Source organism: Suncus etruscus, chromosome 13 (genome assembly GCF_024139225.1).
Source record: "Suncus etruscus isolate mSunEtr1 chromosome 13, mSunEtr1.pri.cur, whole genome shotgun sequence".
NCBI classification, from domain to species: Eukaryota; Metazoa; Chordata; class Mammalia; order Eulipotyphla; family Soricidae; genus Suncus; species Suncus etruscus.
The window spans coordinates 27,857,066-27,883,522 of NC_064860.1; the positions used below are offsets into that span (position 1 = coordinate 27,857,066).

The 26,457-nt window shown below is 36.9% G+C and overlaps 2 protein-coding genes and 1 non-coding gene across 3 annotated transcripts in view; 1 reads left to right on the forward strand and 2 right to left on the reverse strand.

Annotated features, from left to right (window-relative positions):
* The window catches only part of FAM162A (family with sequence similarity 162 member A), a 497,431-nt gene that overhangs the window by 35,959 nt on the left and 435,015 nt on the right, over positions 1–26,457 (forward strand). The gene's annotated exons all lie outside the window — the stretch shown is intronic.
* KPNA1 (karyopherin subunit alpha 1) overlaps positions 5,872–26,457 on the reverse strand; it is a 58,247-nt gene continuing 37,661 nt past the window's right edge. Inside the window, exons 6-14 of the mRNA XM_049785920.1 lie at positions 25,494–25,625; positions 24,178–24,266; positions 23,175–23,274; positions 22,033–22,196; positions 18,649–18,727; positions 18,324–18,449; positions 15,406–15,533; positions 9,908–10,086; positions 5,872–6,666 (exon numbers count right to left, since the gene is read on the reverse strand). Of these exons, the coding sequence (XP_049641877.1) occupies positions 6,479–6,666; positions 9,908–10,086; positions 15,406–15,533; positions 18,324–18,449; positions 18,649–18,727; positions 22,033–22,196; positions 23,175–23,274; positions 24,178–24,266; positions 25,494–25,625 (1,185 nt within the window). The 3' untranslated portion in view covers positions 5,872–6,478. The remainder of the gene's footprint in view (positions 6,667–9,907; positions 10,087–15,405; positions 15,534–18,323; positions 18,450–18,648; positions 18,728–22,032; positions 22,197–23,174; positions 23,275–24,177; positions 24,267–25,493; positions 25,626–26,457) is intronic.
* LOC126026819 (U6 spliceosomal RNA) lies at positions 9,022–9,127 on the reverse strand. Its single transcript, XR_007502034.1, has one exon. It is a non-coding gene; the product is annotated as a U6 spliceosomal RNA (small nuclear RNA).

Sequence of the window (26,457 nt, forward strand, 5' to 3'; positions counted from 1 at the left end):
AGTGGATAAAGTTAGTGAAACTTTCCAATAATAAAGGTCGAAGGCTGACATTTTTAATTAAAAAAATGAATTTCTGACCAAACAGTGAAACTGAGGCAATAATTTAAATTAGATTTAGTAACCTTGTAAATGCAACAGTTTTAAATTATGGTCTTCCAAGTGACGGCTCACAGATGCAGTTTTAAACTGCTGATCTGCCACCTTGGTTACTGCCTGCTCACAGCAAGGTATGTAGGACAAATGCTAATCAGCAGTTTTAAAATGATTGAATGCTAATACTGATATATGCCAGTAGTCTGTGAAACTAAGGATCGCTTTTAAGATTTTGTTTTCAGAAAGATACCTGGTCAATGGAATTAAAAAAAAAAATAAGAAATCACAGAATGAAAAAAATACTCCATCTTCTGGTTTCTACTGACATGCCACTTAAATCGAATAAATAAAATATCATGCAGCAAGTTTGTAAACATATTTTCTATTCAAATAGCCTAAGACAACTACCAGGATCGATGAGCAATTTTTAGTATATATAAGCACCTGGGCTGGTTATTTACTAGTTACCTTACAAAGTAAACTAATTACTTTTCTCAGCAAGGGCAATTTAACAAACTTCTATGATAATACTTGCTTTTGTAAATTCAGATGAAATTACATACAAAAGGGTCCGGAGAGATAGCACAGCGGTGTTTGCCTTGCAAGCAGCCGATCCAGGACCAAAGGTGGTTGGTTCGAATCCCGGTGTCCCATTTGGTCCCCCGTGCCTGCCAGGAGCTATTTTTTAGCAGACAGCCAGGAGTAACCCCTGAGCAATGCCGGGTATGGCCCAAAAACAAAAACCAAAAAAAAAAAAAAATTACATACAAAATACATGAGACATTCTTGGGATTTGTTAAACCTCACTTCAGAATAGCAGGAGAAAAGATTTCCTCCATATTTTCTTTTGTAATCACAAACCCATTACTAATTAACATTGATGCATATTTCTTTAGTCATTTAGTATTTATTGAAAGGTATTTACCCATGGCCAACAGCACATTCAGGTACAAAAAAAATCATTAGTCATTCCAAATCAAAGTGTCAGAACACTTTGGAAAAGGACACTGGAGAGGTCAAAATGAGGTAAACTGAAAATAACATTAAGGTAACTTTAAATTCTGACACTCCTTGGGAGGATACTTTTTTAGGCTGTATTAAACTGACACCTGTAACATCACTTTGTAAGTGTGGTATTCTTCATACCAAGGCCTTTTCTCTATTACTATCTTTTGTATGTAATTTTTCTGTACAAACTATTTCTGTGAGTTTAGCCTAATGTTTTTCAACCTTTCACCTTCTTCTCACCTTAAATTTCTTCTGAGGCCTTTCTGTCCTACCAGTTGGTCCCCTAGTCTTGTATCATGACCCTGTCACAAGATTTCACCTTTGGCTCCCTTGGACTTTATCCTAGAGAAACTCCAGAGGTCATATTACCACCAACTGAAAAACGCTAGTTTAGCTGTTACATTACTAAATTTAAAATCGTTCATTTTTAAAAAAATTTGTCAGTTTACTGAGAACTTGAACAGAAAGCAAAAAAATTTGGGTCTACACATCAGCATATAATTTATAAACAATGTACACCTGTATTTATAACTTTAAAAGTACACTGATTATGAGGAAAATTAAATGGTCCACAAAGAGTTGGTCCAGTTGTGACTGATGCAAGTCTAGTCCTGGGACTTCCTGGCATAGGAACTTTAAGACTCCCAACCACCTTAGGACAATCAATACCTAAAGATTGTGACCCTGGGGGGAAAGTAAACTAGGTTTTTACTCTATCACTTGTACCACAATAACAATGATCTAATTTCAAAGAGCAGTTTGAGGATTCAAAATGAGAAAAAGTGAAACCCATCGCCAGAAACCTGGCACACAACACAACAGACACACAAAGAGAATTAGGAGTCAGAGAGATAGTCTAGCACTCTTTTCCTGAATGTTTCTGATCCTAATTCAATCCACAGCACTACCTATGATCCCCCAAGATTACTGGATGTCCCCAAAAGCACCTACAAAGTCAATTGGTCTTTACTTGACCTAACAAAATGATAAGAATTAATCTATCTTCAATTCCTCTTTGTTTTGGAGCATACCCAGTGGTGCTCAGGGATTCAGATGTGGTGCCAGGATTCAAACTGAAGTTGGTTGTCTTCAAGATGAGCAGCTTAACCATCACTTTATCTTTTTAGCCACTCCATTTATTCCTATGCCAACCTTCCAGATGCATTTAATATCCAGTAGTTATTTGGCATCTAAAATTTAGAATATACTTATCACATTTTTCTAATACCCTGATACCTTTTATTAATAATATTCACAATAAAGAATTTTTTTATTATTTTCTGTTAAAGTAGAATTAGCTAGTTTCACACCTGGCCACCTGTTACCTTTTGAAAAAATAACTTCTGATGATAGAAATATGTATTCCAAATATATCACAACTTGTAAGTCAAACCATTCACTAGAGCAAGAATAGCTAATTTCAGATGGCAAAAGATTTGTATCTGAAGTTTCATTTAAGGATATACTTCTCTACAAATAAAATTTTGGAATGTAGGAGGTAGTATATAGTATATAAATATGAAAAGCAACTAATATATTTTCCTAAGAGACCTTTAACTTAAGAGATCACAATTTTCAACACACACACACACACAAAGAGATCACAATTTTCAACTCCTCTCTCTCTCCCCCCCCCAAGCCCTGAAACTGCTGTAAGGAATGACTTACCTATTGATATAAATATCCAAACTAATCAGCATAAAGGAAGAAAATCCTTCCACTCAAGAAAAACACTTTCATGATGCAAGCCCAAACTGATTAAACAACTTAAAATATTCAGCAGTAGAGAACTAAGTCAAAGTTGTCCTATAAGCAGGTGGTCATGTAAAAAACAGGATTCAGTTGACAAAGTTTGGTTTATAAAATACGCTACATATTTTGTTCTTAGGCAAAATCAACAACAATCTGGAATAATTCAGATTTATTACAGGATAGCTGTCAATGTTTATATCTGTGACAATAACGACGAAAACCACCCAAAAGTCAATCAAGTTTTATCTGGCATTATGGAAGAAACAATCCCAGAGCAATAGTTCTCAAAACAGTACAGTTGACAAATTTAAGTTTAAAAAGGTCCTAAATAGGGGGCCGGAGAGATAGCACAGCGGTAAGGCATTTGCCTTAGGCGCAGGACGGTGGTTCGAATCCCGGCATCCCATATGGCCCCCCTAGCCTGCCAGGAGCGATTTCTGATCATAGAGCCAGGAGTAACCCCTGAGCATTGCCAGGTGTGACCCAAAAACCAAAACCAAAACCAAGGGTCCTAAATACTTTGTCCTAAATACTTTGTTCCATGAAGAACCCTGTCTCCTATTTCTCACTATCATCTTTACCTTTTCTGGTATATTTCTCAAACTAACCATATCTACTTGCAGGTAATTAAGAGAAGGTGCCTTTTACCTTGCAAATGCTCTGAATATATACTTTAACCATCAAAGTTCTCACTACAAAGAATATACTTTGAAAGTTTAGAGGTGGGGGAGAAAGAAGTCAATTAATTCTCCACCCATCAGTATATGAAAGTGCAGAACATTTTCTTGTAGTGAGTAGCTTAGTGATAATTTTATGTAAATTAAGTCTGCCAGGGAACTAAAAATAGGATTTATGTTTACTGTCTAAAAATATCAATTATTACCAAAAAGGCTGCTCTATCAATCCCAACAATTATGCTGGAACTTCACACACTTAGTTGATTCTAAATTTTGTATTTAAAAAAATGTTACAATAAAAATTTGGCGTGAATCTCATGGCTCATAGATTTCTAGGACAGTCAAGATTCCTCTGTTTTAGATACAAAGTAGACCACATTAAAGTTAAAAGGACTTTTTTTAAAATCAATTCCTCGATATACCTACAATCACTAGCAAAAATTCCCAATGTACATTATTCTTACTAATGTGAGGAAACAATTTTGTGTGCTTTTCCCTTTCAAATTCGTTTATCAAAACAAACTGAAGAGGTTTTCGTTATCCAATAGAAAGTACATTGTTTAAACAGCCCACTGAACTGATATATTACCAGTAATTTACAATAAAAAGAAACTTAGCTACCCCCCAAAAAAAACAAAATCTAAATCCAAGTTTACTATGAATCAGTGTTTCTAATTACTCTTCCGAAAGAAGTTATTTTAGTGTGATGTAAAGGCAACATTTGAAGTTTTTGTTTAAATTAACCACCTACTTTTTCCCTATAATTACAAAGAATGGGCCTTTTACAGGTCAAGTGCAGTAAACTAAAATGTTCTTTCAGCACAAAGCAGCACTAGAAAAAAAAAATAACGGTTATAGATGGGAATTGTCTAGTTTTGTACTGGATGCTCCATCAATAAAGACATCAGACAGTATCCATCCAGAGCACAGACACAACTATAGATGCATGAATGCTTCACACTTGGCTAATAAATGTCCTTTGTCTTTTTGTATCTTTCTACTCTGAAGTGGATTTTTAAAAGTTTAACTCAGGTCACATAAGTTGGCTGCTTAAGTAACAACATGATGAGGTATGAAAGCTCTGAGTATCCCTAACATTCAGCAGGATTTATCAGAGATATAAACTAGCTAGTTGGGGGAACTTCCAAATAGTAACGCTTTGGGGTTATAATGAACTCTACAAGATGACAAGATCCAAGAGCCTTGAAGGGTATTCTCTGAAACAGAGATGAGCAACATTTTCCTTCAGAATTCATTTGAAGAGCATATCAACAAAAATCTTCTCTGATAAGAATATTCCAACATTGAGTCAAGATGGCCATCTAGCACCAAGAAGTTGTATTGAACTCAGCTGCAGTTCTCTTGGCAAGTAAGCTTATTTTTTTCATTCCAGTCCAAGCATAAATGTAGATCACTGATGACTGTACTGGAAGCGCACTGTAGTATAGATTTCAGTCATTACATGAGCTAGAGGGTAGAAACTTGTTATTTGGGTGGGGAGGGAAAATTGACTGGGCAGTACAAGCAGGAGACAAATGAATAGGTAATAATGAGGTTATAAGAAAACGATCACTGTCCTCTGATTAAACGGGTCATATTGAGAAGATCGTTATTTATGATAGAGATGTTACATTAAGGGATTATAAATGCAGCACAAACCAAGAATTAAGCTGCACCCAGATAAGAAATAATCCCCAAACTAACTTTTAAAAGAATGTGTTATCTGCCAGTCATAGAGGGTTGAAAGCACCTAAGGTGAACTTCAATTTAATTAGAACCTTCTACAGGGGCTGGCATGATAGCCCACAAGTAGGGCCTTTGCCTTGCACATGGCTGACCCAGGACAAACCTGGGTTCAATCCCTGGCATCCCATATGGTCCCCTGAGCCAGGTGCAATTTCTAAGTGCAGAGCCAGGAGTAACCCGAGTATGGCCCAAAAACAAAAAAAAAAAAAAAAAGAAAGAAAAAGAGAGAGAGAAAAAACCTTCCTTCAGGACCAGAAAGCCTGAAACATTTAATGCAGAAATACCCTCTAGTCACACTGGTTGAGTTTAAGAAACTGGAAGTGTATTTTTCTTGATTTGGCCATGTGTTTTTGTTTTTAATTAAATTACAAGATATTGTTTCAATTACTAAGATTCCTTAATCTTCATACCAGTATTAGAATTGAACCACTTCCAAAACCTAAGACACATAAGCAAAATAGCCATACAAATTAATATGTGCTCCTCACTTATCTGCTCTAGGGCAATTATCAAACCAGAATTACATTTAGGAGTCAATGTGTTCATTCTTCAGCATTCCTGACAACTAGAAAGCACATTCACTGAAGGCTGAAGGTGAGGGAGCGGATGGTTTAACTTTAATATCTGTGAAGAATGTCACCAATAGAGGAAAAAAACCATCCAATCTCAAAGATTAATGCAAATTTGGCTACAAAAAGCCACCAGGTAATCCAAGGTTCACTGTGGAAGAACTCATGAAAAGTACTCTAAAGTACACGACAGATCTAAACATCTCTCTTGTTGCAATTAGCTGTGTGAAATTCAAAATAAAAGTTAAGTCTCATCTTAAAGGTCAGTATTTTTCCCTCTTTTATGGGATGAGGAGGAGTCCTCTTTCTACCCCACACACAAAAAACGTGAGCCACAATAATATGTATATATTCCCATGACTCGTGTAAGTGCGAATCTCCAAAGCTTAGGGATTTTCCGTAAGAGAATGGGCTGTTCTGGTTACCCTCTTTATTAGATGGGTATTCCGACCACAGAGAGCCAGAGGTTTTCCAGATGTGTATAAGAGAGCAGGTGCGCAAGGCAAGCAAATGAGCGCAAACAGTATTATGGAAAACATTTGAGAAGTTAGCTCCATGAGAACTGTGGATTCCACAACAGGACTTGACTGGGTTGCCTGGTTTGACACAGGAAGAAGAAAGCCGGATGTTGCTTCAAAGCTGGAAACCTTCCATAGGGGCCTCAGATTGCTGGAAGATGTACTGCTGCTGATTGAGGTCAACCTGGGGTGCAATGCTGCTGTCCTCATCCTCAGTCCCGAAATAATGCTCAATAAGATCAAAGGCCTTCTGGTAGATCTCTTGATTTTCATGACTCTGAAGGAACTCAATTTTATCCAAACCTAAAATGAATAAAGGAAAATGTATTGTGCACCTGTTCAAAATTGTAGTATCAGTATTTCCATGTTTTTCTTTGGTTATAAGGATTTTATCCTCTACTTACGGTAGCTCTTGAACTCTTTAATAATAATATTGAAGGTATTACTAGGATTACATTTTGTGTTTGCTGTACTACAAAGTGACGGTTTTTAAACACATATACAAGAACTTACAGTTCACAGAAGCAACCAATTCCACAAACAACTGCTTCACTCAAAGCTCTGTGTCAGTAGAACTAATCCTAGTTAAACTACACATCTATAACCTAATTAATTCTTGACTCTACTTCTACCCTGTGCTGCAATACTATTTTAATAAGTGTGACTATCCTTAAACCAGTCAGAATTTCCATTACCTTATTTTGCAGTGTATAAAACGACCCCCTACTTTTCCTGTTAAAATACAGGGTTTGGGCTATATTCACCATATAAGACTACCTCTCTTTTAACACACAACAAATGGAAATTAAAAAATGTAAGAGAAAAAGAGTAGGACCCTCAAAGGTTAACAGTACATGTTTAATAAAGCTAGACTTTGGAGTGCCAACAATCATTTTATATTTGTCATTTGTAGTGAGTGAGTGTGGTTTTTTAATTGTGATCTACATTGAGAGCAGAGAAAGGAAACTCCTCCAAGAGCAGCTGACTGGGGAGTAGTGATTAATAGGACTGCTAGAGGGAGCTGGAGCGGCTCCTCTGTGTTCCATAAAAACTGAACAGAGGACTGAGCACTGGAGAGCCGCATACCCAGCGGCTGGATGAAATGGGGGTGCTCGGTAACTCAGCTCCTCTGTGTGCCCTAAAAGATGAATCAGGACAAGCAGAGGACTGAGTGATGACGCCTGACAGTTAGATGGATGCAGCAGTAAGAGGGGGACAGATCACTAGTTCCTGAAGCTGGAATAAATTTCAGCAGCAAATTTATACCAGCATTTAAGATGACCCCAACTTTTAAGAAGTTTTTCATGGATGGGGCCAGTGAGGTGGCGCTAGAAGTAAGGTGTCTGCCTTGCAAGCGCTAGCCAAGGATCAGGACCGCGGTTCGATCCCCCGGCATCCCATATGGTGTCCCCCCCAAGCCAGGGGCAATTTCTGAGCGCTTAGCCAGGAGTAACCCCTGAGCATCAAACGGGTGTGGCCCAAAAAAAAAAAGTTTTTCATGGGTTAGAAAGTCGTCTTATATGCCGGAAAATACAGTACATAAGACTGATAGGAACTAGACAGGAAATGGTAATGACTTTAGCCCATCTATGCTAAAAAAATTGTTTTTAACTGAAAGTAATCTAATTGCTATAGCCATACTGGGAATAAATGTTAATAATTCTCAAAAGGAAAATAAATACTGATACCTTCCTTATTGAAAGGGTAGTATTTGGGAAGCAGGACAGGTAGTGAAGCTGTACGAATCTTGCCTTGCTTGGCCTCCCTATGGACCCAATTTTAGAAGTAATTCCTAAGAGCAGTCAGGAGCAACCTGAGCATCACTGATTGTGGCCCCCAAACAAAACAAACAATAAAGGTCAGGATTTATCCCCAGAGTAAGCTGAGTAAAGAAGCATTATTATTATTATTATTTTTATTTATTTATTTATTTTTTGGTTTTTGGGCCACACCCGGCAGTGCTCAGGGGTTACTCCTGGCTGTCTGCTCAGAAATAGCTCCTGGCAGGCACGGGGGACCATATGGGACACCGGGATTTGAACCAACCACCTTAGGTCCTGGATTGGCTGCTTGCAAGGCAAACATCTCTGTGCTATCTCTCCGGGCCCAAAAAAGCATTATTATAAAAAAAAAAAAGTCACAATTCCTTATTTATAAACTGGTACTAGGGGCTGAAGCAGTGGTACAAGCGATAAGGTGTCTGCCTTGCGCACTAGGACAGACGTGGTTCATTCCCCCAGCGTCCCATGTGGCTCCCCCAAGCCAGGAGCAATTTCTGAGCACATAGCTAGGAGTAACCCCTGAGTGTCACTAGATGTGACAAAAAAAAACAAAAAAAAACCAAAACAGCCCCCCCAAAAAAAACACAACAGGTACTGCTTTTAAATTCTTTTATGTTTTTTGGTTTGGGTACCAAACCCAATACCCAGTGGTGCTCAGGCCTTATTCCAGGCTTTGTATTCAGGCATCACTCTTGACAATATATATTGAGTAGTGTGGACTGAACCCAGGCCACCTAGCAAGTGCCCTATCTCTCCAGTTATATTATATATATCTTGGTCCTCATTTTTTTAAATAGTAAATTGTTAAAATCATTGTTGAAACAGTTCTGTTAATTCAATAAACTGAAAACAATCTTACTAGGACTTAATATTTTTTTTAAATATGCAATGTTTCACGAATTTGCATGTCATCCTTGCGCAGGGGCCATGCTAATCTTCTCAGTACATTCCAATTTTAGTATTTGTGCTGCTGAAGCTAGGACCCTAATTTTAATCTTAGGAATGAAGACACCTTAGAGTAAAAGGACAACAGTAGGGCAACAGTTAGATTGACAGCCATTGTCCTAGAACCATGATTTTTAATCCTACTTAGGTATTAAAATAATTTAGGAAACCTAAAAGCCTAATGGACACGTAAAAAAAAGACTATATGTACAGTTAAATTTAGTTGAAACCAAATGGTAGACGAGTATGACTCTTTGAGATGTCAGGTCAAATATTTTAGAACAGTGAAAATAGGGCTAAAATTTAAAGTGAGAACTTTTTGCAGGAAGGAGAGGGGTTATGGATGTGGGCAGGGGCTCTGATGAAAAATGCTCAAAGGCCAAGGGAGGCCACACCAGAAAGTCAACCAAATTGGCAATTCAATCTGAGGATGTCATGCAATGCCAGGAATTACCTAGGCCATCTAGGTGCTGGGGGACTTCCAGAGACATATCTGGCAATGATCAGGGGACCCTGAGGTGCCAGGAATCTAACTCACATTGGGTACATGCCAACCTATACCACTGAACTACATCTTCATTATAATCTCCAGACCCTGTGTTTCTAAAAGGAAAAGTCGAGCACTGGGCTCAAATCAACTCCACAAGGCAAAAATAGTAACTTGGAGGATCTCAAGGGCCAGTATAAAAATTATTAGACAAATCTCTTCTCATTACTAATTCTACACTCTATATCATCATTCATTACAATGTTTACATATAAGTTTGCTTACGATAAACGTGAACAGTCAAGGACACCTATTAAATACTTTTTCCTACCATAAGCTTCTTCAATCAAAGCACAGTAAGGGTTGATGCCAGTGCCATTCCTTTTGGCTTCTTGTTCTCCAAGCCTCAGAATATTTTCCAATCCGTTGAGGGCAACCTGTACGATCTTAGAATCCATAACTGTGAGTAGATCACAAAGTGGCTTGATACAACCCAGCTCTACAAGGTACCTAAATACAAAAAAAATTTTAGTGAGACAAAACTTTTAAGTTCATAAAAATTATAAAATTGGTGTCATATTCTAGCCTACTGAACAAAGAGAAAAAGCCACCTTTATCACACATAAAAAGCTACAAATCAATATTTACCCTCCACTATTACTGGACTCCAAGAAATTGGAGTACTTTTTTATTCTCAATATGGGTAATCCTAAACAAATACTTGATTTTTTTTCACCTTTGATTAACTTATTATTTTTACCTATTTTTATGGCAACCAAAAATAATGATTTCTGTATAATCCATAAACTCCTAGATATTTGTTCAAATGAAATTAAAAGTCATGTCCAAATACAAACCTGTACATAAGTATCTGGTTTTATTCACAAGTACCCCAAACTGAAAGGAACCAAGAGAAACATCATAGGTAAATGGGGAAGCAAATCGCAGTATATCAGATAAGAAACTTTCACTTAGTAATAAAAAGAATCAAGCTAGCAAATCATGAAAAATTATGAAGGAACATTAATGTGCATACAATGTTAAGTGGAAGAAGCCAGTTTACAGAACCCATACTATATTATTAAAGTTGAAATATTCTGAAGAAGGCAACACTATTGTAAAAACAATATTAAGAACAGTGTCACTAGGAATTTGAAAGATGATTTTAAAAGTTAATAATGTATGAGTACTGGCTTATTAATTAAAACATACAACCACACTAAGCCGAGATGTTACTGGGGTGAGAAATATAAAAATCTGTCCTATATTTCAAATTTCTATAAAAATAAGAATATTTAAATGTTTTTTAAAAGTTTGTCATATTTAAAATAGTTTCTAAAAATTAAGAATATATATCACATGAACAGAACAATCAGCAATCTAAGCTTCAGAATAAGTAATATACGGGCCTGGAGAGATAGCACAGCGGTATTTGCCTTGCAAGCAGCCGGTCCAGGACCTAAGGTGGTTGGTTCGAATCCCGGTGTCCCATATGGTCCCCCGTGCCTGCCAGGAGCTATTTCTGAGCAGACAGCCAGGAGTAAGCCCTGAGCACCGCCGGATGTGGCCCAAAAACAAAACAAAACAAAAAAAAACAAAAACAAAACAAAACAAAAAAAGAATAAGTAATATACTTTAGGCTTAAAGCCATTTCTGACCATTTCCCCTTCTTTATCACTAGAGTGTTCAGTCATCAATTTTTCAACAAATTTATATAATTCTCCTTTTTATTAAACAAAAATTGTTTATCTTATTGTAAGTCGCAAATGTAGAAAATAGAAAAGCAGTACCAATATTAACAAGTACACAGAGATAAAGTGTTATTACACTACCACTCTACTACTTATGAATTACTGTCTATGCCTGTTTACTCAACTGTTAACGTGGGCAACAACATATTAATAAATTTGTCACTAAACTCCAGCCAAATAGGTGACTTAGAGATTTGCTTACACACCAATGGAATACAATGGTTAGTCTATTAAATATCAGCTGATATTTCAAAAACATTTGTTCAGAATCTCCAAATTATCCTCAAATCTGATCTAAAAAGTCCATTATCTATTATATATCTTAGTCTTGATAGGATGTCTTCTTTACTGGAAACAGTTCAGTTATGCCTAATCCTTATACTTTCTTAATCCTAATCCTGTCTTATAAAAGTCCCTTTAGTTTTGCATCACTATCTATAGTTATACAATTCTATATAATAATAATAAGTATAATAAAATTTTAAGATAGTTAGAAGACTTCTAGAGCTTGTATATAAGTTTACATGGATAATTTAAATATAAATTTCTCCTTCCCACCAGAATATCATACATACAAAGAACATGCTTTGTCAGTAAAACTCAGCTCAACATTTCAATATTAATACAAGTTTCACCAGATAATTTGTAACAACTTGTAATTAAAGGCAAAAAAAGGATGACCAGAGTACCGTAGTTCCATAGGAGTTCTAACAGATACCTTTATTTATTTATTTATTTATTTATTTATTTATTTATTTTTAATTTTATTTGGTTCTTTGGGCCACACCTGTTTGATGCTCAGAGGTTACTCCTGGCTATGTGCTCAGAAATTGCCCCTGGCTTGAGGGGGATCGAACCGTGGGGCGTTTGCAAGGCAGACACCTTATCTCTAGCGCCACCTCTCTGGCCCCAAGATACCCTTTTTTAAAAAAAAAAAAAAAAAAAGAGGGAGGGAAGGGAGGGAGGGAGGGAGGGAGGGAGGGAGGGAGGGAGAGAGAGAGAGAGAGAGAGAGAGAGAGAGAGAGAGAGAGAGAGAGAGAGAGAGAGAGCATTCCACGGGGTATATTTGCTCAGATGTTTGAGGACTTAAAAATTTACTGAGAAATGGCATGAAAGACCTAGTATAAATCTTTTAAATTAAAATTAAAATTTGGACTTTTTCTTTTTTTTTTCTTTTCGGTTTTTGGGTCACACCCGGCAGTGCTCAGGGGTTACTGCTCTGCTCAGAAATTGCTCCTGGCAGGCTCGGGGGACTATATGGGATGCCGGGATTCGAACCACCTTTCTTCTGCATCTAAGGCTAACACCTTACCGCTGTGCTATCTCTCTGGTCCCATAAATATGGACTTTTTCTAAAGAAATCTTGTCTGTACTCTTTTTTTTTTTTTTTTTTTTTTTTTTTTTTGGTTTTTGGGCCACACCCGGTGACGCTCAGGGGTTACTCCTGGCTATGCGCTCAGAAGTTGCTCCTGGCTTGGGGGACCATATGGGACGCCGGGGATCGAACCGCGGTCCGTCTCCTAGGCTAGCGCAGGTAAGGCAGGCACCTTACCTCGAGCGCCACCGCCCGGCCCCTTGTCTGTACTCTTAACCAAAGTGGTTTTATATTTTTTCCTTTAAAAAAAATTTTTTTTTTCATTAAAGCACCATGATTTACAGTTATTCATAGTTGGGCTTGAAATATACTATGTTTCAGCACCAATTTCACCAACAGGGCCTTCTTCCCTCTACCAGGTTCCCAGGCTCCACACCCTTACCCCCAGGCTGCCACTTTTAACAGGCACATTTTTAATTTGGTTAAGTTTGGAATTCTATATCATTCCTTTATACAACTAATAACTGGATCCCCTGTTCCCCCATTGCTTTCCATCGTCTCTTCCTCTCTCAGTTTCCTTCCTTTACTGTTCTTCTCCTCCCTACACTTTGGGGCCAACGATGATTTGTCCTTCTAGCTTACTTCACTTAACATATCTTTGTTCATGTTGCAGTGAATCACGATACATCATCCCTTAGAGCTGTGTAATATTCCACTGTGTGTATATATATATATATATATATATATATATATATACCATATTGTTATGATCCACTTAGGTATTGATGGGCATCTAGGTTGATTCCATATCTTAGCTATTTTAAGTGTTGCAATGAATAATGGTGTGCATGTGTCTTTCTGAACTGTTTTTTGTGTCTCTGAGGGGGGTAATAATTTTTTTGTTTTGTTTTTTTAGGCCTCATGGTGCTCAGAGATGACTCTCGGCAGGGCTTGAGGGATCATATGCGGTGCTGGGGACCGAATCCAGGTTGCCAAGTACAAGCATGTCTCCTACCCACTCTTTAATTGCTCTGGCCCCTGTAATAATTTTTAAAATTATGTATCTAGTTAAGAAATTTCTAAAAGAATGATTATTAACTTCATTATAAACAGCTAGGTTAAAATTTATGTATTTTGGTTTGGGGGCCACATATGGCAGACTTGAAGCTTATTACTAGCACTGTGCTCAGGCCCCACAACTTCTTAAATACTGTTTGCTATTAGATTTCCCCAGTAGATCAGGGAGAAACCAACCAGCATTGCTGGAAGGTTATACTGTTCCCTGATCAAACTCAGAACTCAGCATGGAGGGCATACATTTTATTCCTCTGAGCTCTCCTGTAGACTTTGAATATTTTGATGAAAAATACCACAGTATTTTAGAAGTAAATTAAAAATATGTGTACATAATTTAACCTTTACAACTTAGAAGACATATTTAGGTACAAAATGGCAGTATAAGGATTATAAATTTGAATTTGATCAGATAATGACTGTTTAACTGTTTAAAAGTACCGCCATCTGGAAGCATATACTAAGAACACAATTCACCTTACTCAAAGATTTGAAAAATACTAATCTTATACAAGTATGCTTCTAAAGGCCACTTGAAGTCCTTCTTGAAAAACCTATCTACAATAAACTTTCCCAAAGTAAGCTATGTGCTATTTATTTACAACTTTACTACTTTGGATATCTACTTATCTTTTGGACCTAATGAAATTTTGAAATGTTTTTATTTTTAAATTCTGAACAAAGTAACAAAAATCAGCAATGTGAGTGCCTACAATTAAGTCACAAAGCAACAGAAAAAGGAGGCATTAACATTGATTTAGAACCATCTTCCTGGATCAGAATGATAGTGGAACAGGAAAATACTTGTCTTGCATATGGCTAAACCAAATTCAAATCTCAGTGCCCAATATGGTCTTCAGAGCACAGAGCTAAGAGTAAGCACTGAGCATAGTCATATATGGGTCAAAATGCCCCATAGAAATAAAAAAGAAAAAGAAAAAAAAATCTATTATCTGGGCAATCCATAAAATTAGTTATGGGAAGGGCATAAAGTTAGTTAGGCAAGGGCAGGCGATGTGGTTCAGTAGCAAAGTTGCATGCCATTAACCTCAGTATAACCAAAAGGATAAAAAAGGTTAAGATAGATCAAGACTACAAACTTTCTTCCTTTGTCACTTTATATTTTTCTATATGAATAGTGGCTGACTTAGTATCAAGTTTCATATTCTGACAGTGAATTGGGGCCATTCCCACCACCAGTGTTGACCTCCCTCTACCAGAGTTCCCAGCATGCATCTCATACCTCCACCCTTAGCTCCCTGAACTGCTAGTGTAACAGGTCCATTTTGTGTATAACTTGTTATAGTTTGGGTCTCTTGATTCTATTGTCATTAACTTTGGATTGGGTATTTAGATCTGCCTATATTTTATTTCCACTCAATGCTCCTGAGACTGTTTGGCCCTGGGTCCCATCCACTTTATTTTTTTTCCCAATTTATAAGAGGGCATAGAAATATGAGGCAGAATAAGATGATTCATATTCTCAGGTTCTGAAAGAAGGCGGAAGCTCCTATCTACATTGGTTTACATTTCATCTGTACCTTCTCACAATTCCAGAATTATTTTTATTAATAGTACCTAAAGAAATAGATTTATCTGAGTCTAATTATAAAACCGAGAACAAGAAAAAGACCAGACGCTGAGTATTTTTAATCAGTGGACACAAAATAATACATGAGTAGAACTTACTTGATTTGTTCAGCTGATCCCCCAGAAGTTGCATTTGTGATGGCCCAAGCTGCTTCTTTCCTTGTCCGAAACTCAGCAGTTTGTAATATACTAATGAGGGCTGGAAAAATGCTAGCATCTATCACAGTCTGATAATAAAGAAAACATCAAATGAAAAAGGAAATTATAAGATTAGTAGTAATGTTCATGATACTGTAACTTACACGTTTATTCACCAATAATGCCCCACCCTATTAAAAATAAGCTGAAATAAATTCCTCACTGTATCTCTACTTTTGGATATATTTGATGTTTATGACATATCTCTTCACAAGTGAACTCCTATCTTCTAATTTTTTCTTGTAGTCCTCTCTTCTTCAACTCTCAGTAACAAATCATAGAGATTAATTCTCAATCTACTTTTCTCATTTCTCTCATAGTATCCACTCTTGGTTTGTTTGTTTTTAAATTTTAATTTTCCAGTCTCCATTTCTCCAGAGCTCTTGTCTACGAGTGGCTAACAGGGCTTATGACTTAATAATTACCTCAAAATATCACCTATCCTTTATCAAGTCTTCTAGCTTTCAAAAGTCTCTTGGTAGGTTCATATCCTAAATTAATTTACTCATCATTATCTCAAAGTATTTTCATTTTATTTAATTTTTTCTTTGAAGAACACACCAAGTGTGCTCAGAAAACCATAAACTGCCAGGCACAAAATATGGGTCTCCTCATGCAAAGTATAATTCAGTCAATTTATCTCTCCAGTGCATTTTAAATATTTCCAACTGAAAATGTCTTCTGCTTATCTTTTCTTTTTCTTTCACACTGCTGCCAGGTTTTCAAGCTATTTCCCATCCAGATTATCAGAGTTAGATTTAGGTAGACAAGTATTTTTGCTAAGTCTTTTTCATTTACCAACATTAGAAAACTTCCTTAAATTATTTTCTATTTTCTGTCATGTGGACCCAACTTAGACCCGAGGTGATTAAGACACCGACCATCCAGCCTGGAATCCTGGATCCCAGGCATAGAAATGACACAGTTCTACACAACAGCTACAGGAACCAAATCCCATCTGAAACATCCTTTTTTTTTTTTTTTTTTTTTTTGGTTTTTCGGGCCACACCCATTTGATGCTCAGGGGTTACTCCTGGCTAAGAACTCAGAAATTGCCCCTGGCTTGGGGGGACCATATGGGACGCCAGGGGATTGAACTGAGGTCCTTCCTTGACTAGCGCTTGCAAGACAGACACCTTACCTCTAGCGCCACCTCGCTGCCCCCCCCCTGAGACATCCTTAATACTACTCAGACACCAACCTGTCCAGCTCTAATATGATATTAAAAGGAACGAGGAAATTGGGAACAACTTGAACTAAGAGCAGATTATCCTACTTTGCCAGCTAACGATAAGACAAAATCAGAAGATTTGTCATCCTTTGGTCTGTGCAAAAGCCAAGATCGCGATCTACAGATGACTGGCTGATTGAACCATGACCAGGCAGTATGTATCCTGGGACCAATATGTATCCTTTGACCAATAAAAAAGCCCTTGTCTAGGGTTTGATCTACGACCTGCACAACAACCATGATCTCTAATTCCAAAGGTCTGATTGAGACAATAGCAAATGAGTGGGTCTTCTGGAAACATAACTGTAGGTGTAGGGAGGACAATTCGGTGATGGGAATTCCCCTGATTCAATGTTAATATGTACCTAAAATATTACTGTGAACGATATGTAAGCCACTATGATTAAAATAAAAATTATATTAAAAAAATTGTTTTTGGTTATAATAACCAATGGCTAAGGCAGAAGAATCTGAGAACTGTTCTAGTGAACTGAACTTACCATGACAGGGAGAAAAGGAAATGAAGGGTCGAGTGGGTATTGAGAGAGGGAAGGAACAATTTTGAGAGGGCTTGAGGGTAGGATACAAGAATGCTGAATGCACAGAATTATACCATTTCATTAACAGTACTAGAAATCATAAAGCCTTATTTTAAAAAATGAACCTAAAATGGGTTCATACCCATTGTTACATCTAAACATGAGAAGCTGAGAAGTCTACACAAGAAATGATTATGTTAAGTGAATCAAATCAGAAAATAATACCAGATGGTTTTATTCATATGGGGGATAAAAATAAAAGAGTAAAATGAAACAAAAATACCTTTTGAACTCAGAAAAAAATATGTTAGCTACCAGAGGAAAAGGAGTAGAGAAGTGAAAGGGGAGAGCATAATAATGGCAAATACCAATAGAATTATGGTGCTAAAAGTGAAGAAGAATAGATATATATACCAAGGTATGAGGCAGTATTCCCAATATTCTAGTACAATCAACCATCAGTTTATCAATGAAAATTTTATTTTATCTCCAATCACTGAATGAATGGTCAGGCAGCTCGGCAATCTCTGTCCCTAGAATTAGAACACCTGATTCAACTGGCATTCATCAGGAGTGGCCCACAGATAGACTGCTTGGGAAGACCAAAAGGATTTTTATTTTAAAATTTAGTTATAATAGCTATTCATCTCAGAATAAACAGGTGCCCATAATTTAGAAAAATTGAAGCAATCCAATACATATATACTCACTAGAAAATAAGTACTTTTTATTAAATATTGCAAGAGGAAAGCCAATTTGTTTAACACAAAGTATACAAAACACTAAGTCTTAGATCCTGAATCTCAGATCTTAGTAAATCAACAAATAATATATTTACTGAGTTGCTAAGGGGCAAAAAGGAACAAAAGCAAGGCCTCAGTATAAAGTTTATAGATTTATACAGTAGGATAAATAGAGTAAGCAGAGGACTAAGACAACAACGGTGACAATGAGAAGTTAGTGTTTTCCAAGGTAATAATGAAATATACACAGAAAAAAATAAAGTTATAAACATTAATAAAAATATACAAGACACAGGTGCAGATTACCTGAATCTGTGCCCTATTTCCAGCAGTAATGTTCGATATTGTCCAACATGCTTCTTTTTTGATAGATTCCTTTGGGCTACTCAGCAAATGCAATAAACTCTGCAGAGCTGAACAATTCAAAATTACCTAAAAGGAAAAGTTTGAAATTTTCTTACATATTATACTGACCCACAAAAAAATAGATGCCTTCAACTAACTTTTTATCTAGAATAAAGTTTTACTCTAGCTGACTTATACATGTTGGCACTGAAATAAATTGCCAGAAGAAATGAAGCTCAAGGTATTATTTTAAAAAGTAATCAGCTAACAATAGATTTATTCATACCTGTGTCTGAATATCATCTCCTGTGACAATGTTTCCCACAGCCCGCAAAGCAGGAGAAACCACTTTATAATCATTATGCCTGCAACCATAAAAAAGAAATTTAATAGCCAACAATTCTATGCTTTGTATCCCTTCCTTTTCTTAGGCTGAATCCACACTAAAAAAGACATGATAGGATTTTAGAGTACAAAGATACCAAAATACCTAAGTTATTAAAGAAATCATATAAATGTGTATGGTATCCACTTCAAGAGTTGTTCCATTTAGGTTTTTTTTGGGGGGTTGAGGGTGTTCTTGGGTCACACAGAGTTGTGCTCAGGGCTTACTCCTAACTCTGAGCTCAGAAATCACTGGTAGCAGGCACCATTTGGATCCTCAAATATAAGGCAAATCACCTATCTGCTGTACTATCACTGCAGTTCTTAATTACGTTAAAAAGAAAAATAAAACAATTCAACTTTCCTAACAATCTTTTCCAGGAATCCCATCACCTGGAACCAAAATTGCCTTCACACCGCTGACCCAGGACAGACTTTGGTTAGATCCCTATATGGTCCTCATATGGTCCTCAAAGCCAGGAGCGATTTCTGAGCACATAGTCAGGAGTAACCCCTAAGCGCCAATAGGTTTGGCCCCCAAACAAGCAAACAAAACAAACATCACTTAATAAATATTGTCAATTAAAACAAGTAAAAAGTAATTACTTAAAATTAAATTACTTAAATTTGAAAAGTAATTACTCATTACTTGGCTCTCTGTAGGTGATATCAAAAGCCACAATTAACATTTATGGAGCACTTTGAGTATTCAGCATATTTTATTCTTTTTTTAGTTTTTGGATCACACTCAGTGGCACTCAGGCGTTACTCTGGATCTGCGTTCAGAAACCACTCCTGGCAGACTAAAGGGGACCATATGGGATGCCAGGGACTGAACTCGAGTCCATCATGAGTTGGCCACATGCAATACAAACACCCTACTGCTGTGCTATGACTCTGGCCCCTAAGCATCATATTTAACTTCATATTTTTAAGCAATTAGCCAAGTATTATACAAATTCATTGACTTAAAGAAGTTTTAAGAATAAAATAATTGGGGCCTGGAGAGATGGCACAGCGGCGTTTGCCTTGCAAGCAGCCGATCTAGGACCTAAGGTGGTTGGTTCGAATCCCGGTGTCCCACATGGTCCCCCGTGCCTGCCAGGAGCTATTTCTGAGCAGACAGCCAGGAGTAACCCCTGAGCACCGCCGGGTGTGGCCCAAAAATCCAAACCCACCCCCACAAAAAAAAAAAGAATAAAATAATTAACAGTGCTAACTTGCTCTTTCCCTACTGTTACATAACTAAGATTACTACTTATCACATACATATAACTATATGTATATAACTTAATTTTCATTCTCTAACTGAATGATGTTATACTGTACATATTATTCTGCAATTTAATTTTTCAAGTCAAAGAGACACTAGATTCTTTGTCAATGGTTGTAATGCTTTCCTTGGCTAGGATACTCCAAATTATCAGATCACTCCTCCTGCTGATAGTTATTTAAATTGTTCTGACTCACTGACTATATCAAAAAATGATGTAGTAGAAAAACTTGTTAAGCCTCAATGCACATATATGTAGGCATCATCTCTAAGTCTAAAAGATATGTGCACATGAATTTTTACTTGGTATTGTTTAGCAGCTTCTCATAAAGTCTTGGTTTTTGTCTGATTTTGTTTTTTTGTTTTTTTTTGGCCAAATTTAGGTATGTCAGGGGTTACTCCTGGCACTGCACTAAGGAATCACTCCTGGTACTGCTTGGCAGACTTTATGGAATGTCAAGGATCTAAACCAGGTTGGCTACATGTAAGGCACAAGGACGTTACCCTCTATATTAGTTCTCCTTCTCCCCCATAAAGTCTTAATTTGTATTTGAAAAATGTCAAACCTCTAATAATCATAAAAACGTAAATTTAAATAATAGGAAATCATTTCTACTATTCTGGATTCACTAAATTTAAGATTGATGAACTCAAAAGTATGGAGGGGAATAGAGGTATGGATCCATACCATACAAAAAGGTTCATTTTATAAGAAAAATTTCTTAACTTTTTTTTTGGTTTTTGGGTCACACCCGGCAGTGCTCAGGGGTTATTCCTGGCTCCAGGCTCAGAAATTGCTCCTGGCAGGCACGGGGGACCATATGGGACACCGGGATTCGAACCAACCACCTTTGGTCCTGGATCGGCTGCTTGCAAGGCAAACGCCGCTGTGCTATCTCACCGGGCCCTTTCTCTTTTCTTTTAAGGCACTTCTGTTTCATAGCCAACTTATTAAAAGTAATCACACTAGACTTATGATAAAGGACTTTTTTAAATACAAAAACTGACTTTTGTTTCTTACTTTTGGACCATATCCAGTATTTTATAGGACTTAACTCTTGGCTTTGGATAACTCCTGGCTATCCTCAGAGATCATAACTGGTGCCAGAGATCTAACCACAACTAACTACATGCAAGAGAAGTGCCTTAATCCCTGTACTATCTTTCCAGTAAATGAAAAGAAATTATTACAGGATAATTAAATTTTAAATGAAGTAACAGCAGCCCTGCTATTAACATGTAATTTAATGCAAATTTAATCTAATGCAGCTGGTTTTGTAATTAATTTATTGTAAGAAGGTAGAAAATGCACTTTATCATATTTTGATCTATAACACTTATAGCACCTTAATATAGATTATTTCAACTCATCTGCCTCTTTTCAAATGAAGAAATCAAAAATTACATTTTTTTCCAAGGTCGCACAGCTAATTAAATGGAAGAATTCAGATCCTGGAACTCTTGAGTCCTAATAATTTTCCACTTTTTCAATGGCTTTCAAAACAAAAAATAGTGAAATTTCTTTCTCCCTTTTTCATGGAGTTCAAGGCCAATCAAAAGGACCTATAGGTAACAACTTGATGCGTAGTGAAAGATAATACCTCAACAACTAAAAGTGAAAACATTTTAATGGTAAACTCTTTCTACTAAACCTCAGTTATTTATAAGCCTGAACAAAAGAAAACAATCCTCCATAAACTATAAATTTGAAGACAGTCTTTATTTCAGTTTAAATAACCCAACATTCTTTCATTTTTCCTTAATATTTTATTTTCTCTCCTTAAAGGAGACCAATTAGTCTTCTCAAAGTGTGCCAATTCTCTCACATTTTAAGATTTGACTTAAAAAAAGACTAAAATATAGTTTTAAAACACAAATAGATATGAGGTCTATACAAAATAATAACTAAACCAGTCTAAAGCATAATAAATGGGTTATAACATCAGTATTTTATCCTTAACAATAAAAAATACATAGTCAAAGATTACAAACAGGCCCATAAAATTATCTTACATCAGAAGCTCCACAAGTCTTCTACATACTCCAGAATCAATGACTGCTTGAATTTTATCATTGGGTCCATCTGATAGATATGAGAGAGCCCAGCATGCATCAGCCAGTACATCTGTGTCATTAACAAACAGCAACCAGGAAAGTGCATTCAAACATGGAGAAACCTATGAAGGAGATAATGATCATGAAATTCAAAAGGATAAAAGCTAGAAGGGAGTCAATAAGCTCCAGAAAGTAATCAGATACACATTTGATCTGGGGTGATTAATACTTGCAGTGATGAAGTAACAAAAGTCAAAGTAGCACTTGATCTTTGAAAACTGCTATCAGCAGCCTCGCTATTAGAGAATAGTAATTAGAGCCCAAAGAAAAGAATTTCTGAGAGCTAAGTTTAATAAATACCAATTCTCAAAGTAAAATTCCCTGTCAAAATACTCTTTGTAGACCAAGGAAACAATCATAGGGGCTAAGGGGTAGGAAATTATGTATTTTAGCTATTTTGTTATGAATAAAAACATACATAGGTTTTATTTTAAGATTAAGTTTGCAACTTTTTAAAGGTTGTAAAAATTCAGAATTAAAATAAAAATAATTTGGGCCTGGAGAGATAGCACAGCGGCGTTTGCCTTGCAAGCAGCCGATCCAGGACCAAAGGTGGTTGGTTCGAATCCCGGTGGTCCCATATGGTCCCCCGAGCCTGCCAGGAGCTATTTCTGAGCAGACAGCCAGGAGTAACCCCTGTGCACTGCTGGGTGTGGCCCAAAAACCAAAATAAAAATAAAAATAAAGGGGCCGGGCGGTGGCGCTGGAGGTAAGGTGCCTGCCTTACCTGCGCTAGCCTAGGAGACGGACCGCGGTTCGATCCCCCGGTGTCCCATATGGTCCCCCAAGCCAGGAGCGACTTCTGAGCGCATAGCCAGGAGTAACCCCTGAGCGTTACCGGGTGTGGCCCAAAAACCAAAAAAAAAAAAAAAATAAAAAAATAAAATTAAAAATAATTTTACTGTCACTAGAAACAAAGTTGTTAAAACTTAAAATTTTACCAACAAGATGTTCTGATTACATTAATATCGACTACTGAACCTTGCTATATTGCTAATTGTACTACTTAGTCTTTTAATTCCCCACAAAATAATCCTTACCTTTGCAAACTCTGGAGGTGGACTTTTCCCTCTACAGAGATTAGACAAAGCCCATACTGCATTCCGGGTCATGGTCAGACGGTTTTGCTTTGAAAATAACCTATAAGCATGATTATATAATGGTAAACTATAAAAAAACATAGGTCGCTACTGAAATAAGATAAATGCTAAAGTATTTTCATACCGCTAAGAGATGCCTTCAAATTACTTTTTATCTAGAATAAAGTTTTACTATAGCTGACTCATAAATTTTGGTACTGAAATAAGTTGCCAGAAGAAATGACCTAAGTTTTAGTAAAAATGTTGTGGTTTTTTTTTTTTTTGGTTTTTGGGCCACACCCGGCGATGCTCAGGGGTTACTCCTGGCTGTCTGCTCAGAAATAGCTCCTGGCAGGCACGGGGGACCATATGGGACACCGGGATTCGAACCAACCACCTTTGGTCCTGGATCGGCTGCTTGCAAGGCAAACGCCGCTGTGCTATCTCTTCGGGCCCAGTAAAATGTTTTTTAAAAATGCACTAAAAGGGGGCCCGGAGAGATAGCACAGTGGCGTTTGCCTTGCAAGTAGCCGATCCAGGACTAAAGGTGGTTGGTTCGAATCCCGGTGTCCCATATGGTCCCCCGTGCCTGCCAGGAGCTATTTCTGAGCAGACAGCCAGGAGTAACCCCTGAGCACTGCCAGGTGTGGCCCAAAAACCAAAAACTTAAAAAAAAAAAAAAAAAAAAAAGCACTAAAAGGGGGCCGGAGAGATAGCACAGGAGTAAGGCATTTGCCTTGCATGCAGCCAGCACCGGACAAACCCCAGTTCAAATCCCGGCATCCCATATGGTCCCCCAAACGTGCCAGGAGCAACTTCTGAGCGCAGAGCCCGGAGTAACCCCTGAGCGCCGCCGGTGTGACACTTCCCCCCCAAAAAGGGCACTAAGTATTTAAAATGATTCCAATGTTAAACTGCACACAACTTCCTATATTAGTATCACTTAAATAAAAAGGAAACTTACTGCAGAAGAGGGGGAAGAATATTGCAGTCCAAGACATAGTCCCTGCACATGGTACTATCTCCAGCAATGTTGCCAAGAGCCCAAACTGCCTGTGAAAGAATTATTCATTAATAAGACTGTATAGTATAATTTTTCCATAATACTTTTAAAAAATGCCATTCAGGAAATTATACAGTAGCTAATCAACATATTATATGTGTTTTTTTAATTAACAAACTAGCAAATGAAATAGTTGTGGGACTGACAAATGATCATGATCATTATAATAACCATATTAAATACAATAACTAATTTTTTTAAATATTCCCTTTTTTAGGGAACCAATCCCTGATTTATAAAGTATTTCAAAGTTGTTTACAAAGGGAAACAGTGCTCTTACATAGGAATTGAAGAGCAATCAAATGCAGAAAGTTATTACGCTTAGGGGAGTTGTTGTTATATACCTGTAAAATCACTTTTACCTTTCATCTTTCTGAATTAATTAGTACAAGTACTCTTAATTTCATTAACCCTGACCCTCAGGTGATTTATGTTAAGATCTGGCTAATAAAAGTAGCAGGAAAAGTAGCACAGCTTGAAGCCTGGCTGGCTCAGTAAGATCCAAGAGGCTGTTCAACACTCCCTGACCAAAACGCACTTTCTCCTGTGAGAAAGTGTGTGGTTTCTTGGGCACTGCTCCTTGCTACTGAACTGTCCATTCCAGGGTCAGCACGAACACAAATGCGGCAAATACCGTAAACTGCAGGCAGCTAAAAGTGAGTTGCAGGCAGCAGTCTGCAGGAAGCCCCAGAATTTTCCCCACAGGTAATAACTGATACATTGTTTTGATTTTGATAATGGTTTCATGAGTTTACATATATATATATATTTTAAAACATCAAATTTTACACTTCAGATATATGCAATGAATTAATTTAGATCATAAATGATACCTATTTAGTGGTGATTTATATTTACATATTTGGTACACATTGTAACAATGAAAAAAGAAACATTTTGCTGACTGTGAATAACAGTGACCCACTATTTTAATCAATCTGTGAATTCCTACAAGAAGAAAATCAGTAACTGCTAATGGTTGAAAAATACATTAATGTTACTTAAAATTTCTCAAATTACAAGGAAAATAAGGTTTTGTTTTTAAAAGATATGCCAATTTTCACTATGTAAATTTTCTATTCTGGCTAAGTTCAGATTTCTACAATAGTCCTCTGATAAACAATGTGACTGTGCCTGGCTAACCGTGAAGCTTAGATCTATAGAATATAAGACCAAAATGAAAAATTACATTCTTTACCCAATTATATTCTGTTTACCTGCTCTTGGACATCTTCAAATTCTGAGCTGAGTAACTCTATGAAGATAGGTACAGCTCCTGCCTGGATCACAATCCGGGTTTGAAGAGAATTTCCTGAAGCAATATTTGTCAAAACCCAAGCTGATTCAAACTATAAAGATAAAATTAATTTCATCATCTTATTAGAATGTAATGACTTATTTAATTGTAAAAATACGGTTTTCTGTATATAATAAAAATACAAGATCATTATTTGCTTATAATTTACCAGGTGAATAATTTTATTTTCAGAGAAAAATTCTCAGAAGAATTATTACCTCAACCTAGGACAGTGATGGCTAATCTTTATGAGCCCGAGCGCCCAAACTACCGCACAAAACCAAAAAATTTCCTCAAAGTGGCAAGCACATCAATTAAACCTTAATAATAAGATTTTAGTATCTAAAGCTCTTTATAAATTTTATAGATTAACTGCGGACCTTCCAGTGTGCCAACTGCAAGGCCTTTGCGTGCCACAGCTGGCACATGTGCCATAGGTTCGCCATCACGAACCTAGGATATTCTCAGGATGCCTAAATCCTCAGATGATGTTAGACATTACTAGAGATCAACCAAGATGCCCTTCAACAAATGAATGGCAAAAGAAGCTGTGGTACATATACACAATGGAATATTATGCAGCCGTCAGGAGAGACTAAGTCACGAAATTTTCCTATAATGGATGGACATGGCAATTATTATGCTGAGTGAAATAAGTCAGAGGGAGATAGAGACAAAAAAGTCTCACTCATCTATGGGGTTTTAAGAAAAATAAGAGACAAGATTGTAATAATGCCCAGAGACAATAGAGATGAGGGCTGGAAGGACTGGCTCATGATGTGAAACTCACCACAAAGAGTGGTGAGTGCAGTTAGAGAAATAACTACACTGACAACTATCATGACAATGAGTAGAGAAGTAGAATGGCTGTCTCAAATATAGGC